General features: G+C 52.3%; 1 protein-coding gene across 1 annotated transcript; it reads left to right on the forward strand.

Annotated features, from left to right (window-relative positions):
* The first annotated feature begins 1,100 nt into the window (after positions 1-1,100).
* On the forward strand, positions 1,101-8,359 carry KCNS2 (potassium voltage-gated channel modifier subfamily S member 2). Its single transcript, XM_032316687.1, has 2 exons — positions 1,101-1,707; positions 2,355-8,359. The coding sequence occupies exon 2, from the start codon at positions 2,398-2,400 to the stop codon at positions 3,829-3,831; it is 1,434 nt and encodes a 477-aa protein (XP_032172578.1). The 5' UTR covers positions 1,101-1,707; positions 2,355-2,397; the 3' UTR covers positions 3,832-8,359.
* Positions 8,360-8,800: the final 441 nt, after the last annotated feature.

Genomic DNA, 8,800 nt, shown 5'->3' on the forward strand with positions numbered 1-8,800 from the left:
AAGGCAGGCTTGGATTCAGGAACTCCCATATAAAGCCAGATCAGGGGGCTTCCCCAGGTCATCCAGGGAGCTGCAAAGCACTGGTGCTTCCCAGCACCTGTCTAGATGGGACAGCATGGCCAGGTCCACATACAGAGAGGATGTGCTTTCCCCTGTTGCTGGACTGGTTTTCCTGTGGGTCCAGAGCCACACCACAAGGACTTTCTCCAGTACTTCTGACCCAAGTCTGTCGCCCACTAACTCCCTGCTAACTCACATGGTGCTCCAGTCTTTGCAAATGGGGACTATGAAAAGGGCTGAAAGACTAAGGGTAGGGGGCTCCCCAGAGACTGTGGGTTGATGTCTCAACTCAGGCAACAGGCAATGATTTAAGGAGCAATCTTTGAAGACCAAGACCTCAGATTTGGGCCACAAGTCTCTTAGGGAACGCGGACACAGGTACTGAGCACATCTCCACCAGATGCATGCCTGCATGGTCCCCACTGTGTCCACAGGCATACAGTGCTCGTTTTATCACACACAGGTCCCGTCTCAGTGCCACTGAATACTACACTGCATACAGCCCGCTGCATACAGTCACCAATTGTAACAGGCATCACTGACATGCCCTAGGTTCTCCTGTTCTGACGTACTGTACACACCTCCTCACCCTTTAGAGGTTCCATTTTTATCAACGCTACACATGCAGACACTAAACAGTCCTACTGTCCTTGGACTACACACACACATACACACACAGCTCACTATCATCCTCTAAATCCTGCACACCACACCAGCCTGTACACTACACACAGGGTGTCCATACAGAATTCCCCCAATGAACTCCTTGACTCCCTTCCAGGAGTGGTGCCTGCGATGCCACCCCTGGCAAGCTGAGATGAGCTGACCTCAGGTTTCCCTGACCCTTTCCTTTCCTTCCCTCCCACTGCCTTTCCCCAACGCCCACCCCCAGCTTCAGGAAACTTTGCCTCAGGTCCCCAAAAGGGGAAAGCCGGGATTTTTCGAGCCCTGCCCTTCCCCCAGACTCATGCAAGCGGCCCCTCCTTCCCCAGCTAGACTCTCGCCCGGCACCCAGTGGGAAAAGGTCACCGTAGGCAGTCCCCTTCCTGCACCCTGGGAGAGGGGAGCGTGGCAATAACAGCTGTCACCGAAGGATGGGAAAGGTGCCGGCCATGTATCGAGCCGGGGGCGCAGAGGGGTCGCGGTGACGCGCCCGAGGAGAGTCGCGAAGCCGACGCGGCGGCAGCTGCACCTCCCGAGTCTGGGCGGCGGCCGCGCCTTGTGCCGGGACGCGTGGAGCTGTCCTTTCAGCACCACGGCGCTGCGTCCCAGCGCAGGGCCAAGTCGAGGCGCACCGGCTCCGCTCCCGCTCCGGCTCCCGCGGGCGCCCGCGGCGCGGGCTGTTGTCTCTCTCCGGGGCTGAGGGCATGCGGATCGACAGAAGGGGGCTCTGCAAGCGGCCGGGCCACGCAGCCACCTGTGAGCCTCCCGCAACTGCGGGCGGCGGCGGCGGCATCTCCGGCCGGAGACAGGAGGAGACGCTTGGCGGACCCCGCCCGCCGACCCGCCGGGCGCACACACAGGCGCACACACAGTCGCACCCGCGCGCACACGCACAGCCAGCTAGCAGCGGCGACCGCAGCGATGCTAACAAGCAGGTCGGGGAAGTTTCCCGCCGGCCTCGGCCGCGGGCCCCCGTGCTCGCAGGTAAGCGCTTCCAGAACGCGCAGGGCGAGCCCTGGCAGCTCCGCCGGGTAAGGCGCGGCGCACGCGGCTCCGAGGCACCGCGCCAGGCGGGCGGGGAGGCCCGGGGCGGGGGGCGAGGGGGCTCCAGTCTTGAGGGCTGGACGCAGGGGATGCCAGGCTGGCCCCCTACCCAGAGGCCGGGTTTACAAACACGAGCGGTGTATTTCCCCGCCCCCCTCCCGAAGCTGCGCGCCCCCCAACTCGGCCCAGCCCTGCCCGTGCGCATCCCAGGTACAGTCCCGCATGTCTGCGGCGAGCGGGCGGGGGCGTCTCCTCCGCCCGCCTACGGGCAAGGTCAGCTCTCAGCCCCACTGGGCTCTCAAAGGCGGGGGGGGGGCGACCCCCGCAAGCGTAAAGCGATCGACAGGACCCCCCCCGGGGGGGGTGGAGGCGCGGCCATGTCACTGAAAATACACCCTCTCCTCCCTAACCTTTCTTTGGGAAGGGGCCAAACCCCATGGAACCTTCCCCCTATCCCAGCGCCCTCACACCGTAGAGACCCGCCCGGGGAGGACTGGGGCTCGCCAGAGACGGGTGGGGAGAAAAGAAAGGGGCGCCCCGGCTGTGGGCGCTCGGCGCTCTCAAGACATGGTTTCCTCCTCCTGCAGGTGTAGCGCCCCCGCGCGGCACGGGCTTTCGGGCGTCTCCAGCATGACCCGCCAGAGTCTGTGGGACGTGTCTGAAGCCAACGTCGAAGACGGAGAGATCCGCATCAATGTAGGAGGCTTCAAGAGGCGGCTGCGCTCGCACACCCTGCTGCGCTTCCCTGAGACGCGCCTGGGCCGGCTGCTCCTCTGCCACTCGCGCGAGGCCATTCTGGAGCTCTGCGATGACTACGACGATGTCCAGCGTGAGTTCTACTTCGATCGCAACCCCGAGCTCTTCCCCTACGTGCTGCATTTCTACCACACGGGCAAGCTTCATGTCATGGCCGAGCTGTGTGTCTTCTCCTTCAGCCAGGAAATCGAGTACTGGGGCATAAACGAGTTCTTCATTGACTCCTGCTGTAGCTACAGCTACCATGGCCGCAAAGTGGAGCCGGAGCAGGAGAAGTGGGACGAGCAGAGCGACCAAGAAAGCACCACTTCCTCCTTTGATGAGATCCTGGCGTTCTACAACGACGCCTCCAAGTTCGACGGGCAGCCGCTGGGCAACTTCCGCAGGCAGCTGTGGCTGGCGCTGGACAACCCTGGCTACTCAGTCTTGAGCAGGGTCTTCAGCATCTTGTCCATCCTGGTGGTGTTGGGGTCCATCATCACCATGTGCCTGAATAGCCTGCCGGATTTCCAGATACCTGACAGCCAGGGCAACCCGGGGGAGGACCCCAGGTTCGAAATTGTAGAGCACTTTGGTATCGCCTGGTTCACATTTGAGCTGGTTGCCAGGTTTGCTGTGGCCCCTGACTTCCTCAAATTTTTTAAGAATGCCCTCAACCTTATTGACCTCATGTCCATTGTCCCCTTTTACATCACTTTGGTGGTGAACCTAGTGGTGGAGAGCACACCTACCTTGGCCAACTTGGGCAGAGTGGCCCAGGTCCTGAGGCTGATGCGGATTTTCCGCATCCTAAAGCTGGCTAGACACTCCACTGGCCTCCGCTCCCTGGGGGCCACCCTAAAATACAGCTACAAAGAAGTCGGGCTGCTTTTGCTCTATCTCTCTGTGGGGATTTCCATCTTCTCCGTTGTGGCCTACACTATTGAAAAGGAGGAGAACGAGGGCCTGACCACCATCCCTGCCTGCTGGTGGTGGGCCACCGTCAGCATGACCACTGTGGGATATGGGGATGTGGTCCCGGGAACTACGGCGGGGAAGTTGACTGCCTCTGCCTGCATCCTGGCTGGTATCCTAGTGGTGGTACTGCCCATCACCTTAATCTTCAATAAGTTCTCCCACTTTTACCGGCGCCAAAAGCAATTGGAGAGTGCCATGCGCAGCTGTGACTTTGGAGATGGAATGAAGGAGGTCCCTTCCGTCAATTTAAGGGACTACTATGCCCATAAAGTTAAATCCCTCATGGCAAGCCTGACGAATATGAGCAGGAGCTCACCGAGTGAACTAAGTTTAAATGATTCCCTACATTAGCCAAGAGGACTTGTCACCCTCAAACCCACACTGCCGGGTTGCATCTTGTGCCTCCGACACAGTTCGGGCACCTTAGGGTTATGGCATAAGGAGAAGGCCCAGCCCCACAGGGGAGAGATGTATGGGCTATGCACCCCAGGTTGCTTCCCCAGCATTTAGAATCTTTTTTAGAGGGTGCTGCATTAGACATCATGCCTTTGCACCCTTCTGTGAAATGATACTCATTGGTCTTTGCTTCGTGGGCATAAAAATGTTCCCCTTTCTGCCAGATGAGTACCACCCAGAATGCTAATATTTCTGTGTATCTTGTGCTCTACTCTAGTGCTCGTGACCCAGTACTGTCTTGTGAGTTGTTTGTGCTCTTGTTTCTGAGGTTGTTGTGTGAGTTCTGTCCCAAAAGCCCCCACAGGTCTGTCCGGTGGAAACCCATCCGAGGGTCAGCAAGGCTGTGATGAGATTTTGCTCAGTCATACAAAAACAAAATCTCAGTTCTTTATCCATTGCTTTCATTTAGTGTTGTTACCAAAACAAAGAATCCGAAGTGGAGCACACGGGACCGATGCAAGTCTGTGAGTTGTTTTTACAAATTATCTGTAGCAATGTGGCTAGCATGGGTACCCTGGTTCACCTTTAGAATGATGTACACTAATGTTCATCTTGTAAATGTCACCTTTAGAGAATGTTACTCTGTTAAACATGTAGTGATGACTGAATTTTTTTTTTTCCCCCTAAGAAGAGAAGCATTAGGGACAGGCCTTCAGCTACACGTAGGCCAAATCGTGGAATATCTGAAGACCCTTCAAAGCCTGGCCTTCATCTTTCCAAGGGGGGGTCATAGAGATATTTATTTCTGGCTGAGGTTCCCAGTCTAGGCCATTTGATGAAAATTTGCTGTGTCTTATATATAAGCATGTTTTTGCAATATTTATTTTTTAAGATGTTTAGAAATAAGGTCCTGTTGTCTTTCTCAACTCAACAGAGGTTTACTGTTGTCTTCCCTCCTGGAGGCAAACATTACTGTGTTGCTAGCAAGAGCAGTAGCTTAGAAACTGTTGCTGGCTCTGGAAGCTCATAAAATGAGAGCCCCTTTCTTTCCCAGCAGAATTTACCTGGATCATTTTGCTTCTAGGATACAGTGGGTTATATATGATGCTCTCATTGCCCTGTAGTTCCTGGTATGACATGGAAACCCGGCAGTGTGGAAGTGCGTGCTCAAAACAGAGACATGCATGAGTGACGTCTGAGTGGCTTCCAGGGTGGAAATATTGCAGCGCTTACTTCCACTTCAATGACCTTTTGTCGGGAGAGGGTGGGTTGAGGCCAGAAGCAAGGAGGGAGTTGTAAAACACAACATTGTTACTTCGCAAAATGTTGTCAATCACAAACTTCTTGAAAAGCTTACTGCTCCTTAAAAGACTTTTACATTTTTATATTTCCAAACTTGGGTTGAATATTGAGAACCCTTTCCTTCTCCACAATGCCCTCTCTCCTCTTCTTCAGTCAAACTAGCCCACAATATGGTGAACGGAACCCAGGGCCCTTCGTAACGTACTTCTCCAGGTAACTGGGTGGCTTGTCAATTGGCTTCCATGATTGTTTGGGCTTTGGAAAGGGTGCTGAATCTAGGGGTCTAGGTGAGGCGTTAGGCAGGCTTTTTATCCAAGGTTTGGGCCTTCTCTACAGAGGTCTATTTTGTGTCTATGCTGGTAGAAGGAAACATATACCTCAGGGTCTTGTCAAAAGGCTTTGTTACTTAGAGTTGCTGTGGCTTCTACAGAGTGGGCAATTGGTTGGAGGAAAGCACTGGTCCCTTACACCCTTGAGTCTCCAGGTCAAATTCTTCCACGAGACTGGAGCTTCATGGGGGTGGGGGCTGGGAGGTTGCCTTTCCTAGTGCCTGGTGGTCTACCATCCACATCTCTTTGTAGATGAATCAGGAAAGGTGAGATGACGTGGGGGCAACTGGCTGCCAGTCAGAAGAGCAGGGTTGTTTTTTAGAATTTGCATGTGGTGCACATGGAGCCCTAGGTTTAGCTCATGTTTCCAGCACTGGATGGCAGAGAATTTATGAGATTATCTCCAGCTGCACTATGGGCCAGCAAGGGTACAAACTTGTGGGGACTGTTCAGTTTGGCAAGGATCAGGGTTCTCAGGTCACTGAGCATGGTAGTTTGTGATAAGCTGAAACAAAGAGAGGAGGCAGAATAACTCAGTCATTCTGATGAGTATTTTTCTCAACAGGCAGATTTTACCACCAAAAAAAGAGATAACCCCTAGTGGTTACTCTTCGCCAAAATGAAAGCTAGAAAACTTGACTTCCATTTTAGTAATGACTTGCATTTATTTGGTGCCTTTCATTGGGGGAATCCCAAAGTGCTTTAGAGACTGTCTTTTTAACATCTCTTGTACATATTTATACACTTGTATACAATATAAACTTTGGTCACTTCTGAGAGTGAGAAGTTGCTAATAGCAATGACTTCTCCAAGTGGTGGTTTCAGATCAGAGGGAGAGAGAGCAACTCAGCTGGCTTGAACCCTGGAGTTAATTCCCACAAAGGATGGTGCCTGAAAGTGGCCTAGGGAGGAACAACCTTCCTTTCCTTCAAAGTACCATCAAGGTATGGAGTTCCCAAGCTCTCCGTTGGGCTCTGTCCAGGTGACATCTTATGTGGCAGTGTCTTCTGGTCTCTGAAACTAGTCAGGGGGATCAGGTTAATTTTATGTTCTGTTTCTGGAGTTAAGAATACAGTTATGAGGTGATATCTTTGGCCACCAGGCTGTCAGAGTGACCCATAAACCTCCTTTAGGGGGCACAATAGAAGCTTCAGATCATTGATTTCCAGCTGTGGCTTCAGAGCCTCTTCACTCCCAGCATTGAAAGGTTGTTATTTTCAATGCCACTGGGACACATGTACGGACCAGGCCCTTCTGACAACATACGTGAGGAGCATTTCAAAAGTGCCAGTTGGAAGTGATCCTGTGTCTTTAATGCATGGACATTGGTTATATATTTGTGTTTTCTGCCCAAATGCCCTCATTTCCTGGTTTGCTCTTGAGGAGGGCGTGTTGTAATGCTGAGCTGATTCGTAGCTCCTAAGGTAGTAATTGGTATTTAACATTTGGATCTGTTATTTCTACTTCTCTTAGTACTCAGATAATTGAACTACCTGCTAATTCTCGCCTCATTTCCAAGAAAATGATTTGTTCTGCACTTTGGGATAGCAGTGATCTGTACAAGCTGTGTGTTATCTACTTGAAGGCTTAACTGGTATTTCTTATATGTTTTAACAGCATGACTTGTTACAGAGTTGTAATTTGCAAAATTGAGAACGCTGTATTTGCTATGTCAGTTTCAACACTCATTAACACACTACTGTGCAAGCATTGACATGGGCCCTGCTGAACCATTATGTCTGGTGGCTGCCCTAGCGGTCTCCACGGCTCGACTCGGGGATGGGGAAGAACAGTGACCCACTCAGGACTCCAGCCTCGAAGACTAAATAGAAAAAGATTATTTATGTGTCCTTAAGGCACTTCAATTATGTATGGGGTGGCAAACACAACAGGGGTGTGCAGCATTGGGGACCAGAGTTCTGGGGAAAGACTGGGCTTTTTGAGGATTTGTTGGGAAGGAAGAGCTGTTATTTATTCTTTGCTGGCATACAGAGGTGGCCATCATTCACCAGGACCTAGAGCCTCCAGCCTGCTTTGTAGAAAGGATGGTCATTTATTCTTGGAACCCTGGTGGAACAGACAGCCCTTGCAGGATTTTCCCCTTCCACACTGCCTTGCTCAGCACCACTGATGGGGCCCACCAGTGCCAATGCACCCCCTCCAGGTGCCATTGTCCCCACTGCAGTGGTACCTCCCTGACAGTAACTTGGGTCTGGGGTCTGCTGAGTGCTCTGGTTGTTTTGGTGTGAAACCTGCTGGGGGATACACGGAACCAGGATTAAACCATGAGCTATAGTAAAGGCCATATCTGTAGGGAAGTCACTGAGCTCTACTCACAGTTTTGCCTTCAATTCTGTGATTTTACACATCATTTGGTCTCTCTGAGCCTCACACCACCACCCCCCACCCTTGCTGTAAAGCGAGAGGATTGGATTAGATCATCCTTAAAGCCCAGCCAGTTCTCCATCTCAATGCAAAAACAGAATTTCCGCAGGCCCCCCTGCATCCCCAGTAGAGCAATGAGCAGGTCCTGATAGCCTGAAGCACAGCGGACGATTTCATTTCTCTCTTCATTTCTCCCTTCAGTAGTCAACCACGATAGACAACACTTCCAGGGACAAGGATACCAGAGAGATGTTTGGACTGGTGTCTGTGTCAGGTGACTGGAGTTCTAACATGACTGACAAGCATCTCCTTTGGGCTTGAAACTGTTTATACGCCTAATCCAAATTCCTGTTATTAAAAAAAAATCACTGGACATAGAGGAAAATCACATTGATCCCATTTGGCTTCATGACTCTTGGCCACTTATGTGTGTTTCTTTTGTGAAACAGGGTGGATCCTCCACCCTGTTACTAAGGGGTCCTAGGGCCCTTGCGGAGAACTAGGGCTTATGGATCACCCCTACCCCACATTTATTTCTCACTGAGGAGCAGTGGCAGAACAGTGGGCAACAGGCTGTGTAAACCAGCCTCCCATCTCCCAGGGGCTGAGGGAGGGGCTGTGGGACCCTCAAGCAGCACTGAGAAGGTGCTGGAGGTCCCCAGAACCTCTGCATCCCCACCACGTGGGGTGGAGTGCATGCCTCCCCTCCTGCAGGCATAGAAATGTGTGTGTTCAGGCATATTCTGGGGCCAAGATGCCGTGCATTTTTTTTTTTTAAGATTATTTATTTATTTATTCATTTACATATTTGACAGAGATCACAAGTAGGAGGTGGGGTGGGGAAGCAGGCTCCCTGCTGAGCAGAAAGCCCAGTGTGGGGCTCAAACCCAGGACCCTGTGATCATGAC

This window comes from Mustela erminea, chromosome 16 (assembly GCF_009829155.1).
Source record: "Mustela erminea isolate mMusErm1 chromosome 16, mMusErm1.Pri, whole genome shotgun sequence".
Classification (NCBI taxonomy): domain Eukaryota; kingdom Metazoa; phylum Chordata; class Mammalia; order Carnivora; family Mustelidae; genus Mustela; species Mustela erminea.

Excerpts from the sequence above, each read along its gene's own strand:
- KCNS2 (XM_032316687.1), top strand. The coding sequence starts at position 2,398 with ATGACCCGCCAGAGTCTGTGGGACGTGTCTGAAGCCAACGTCGAAGAC.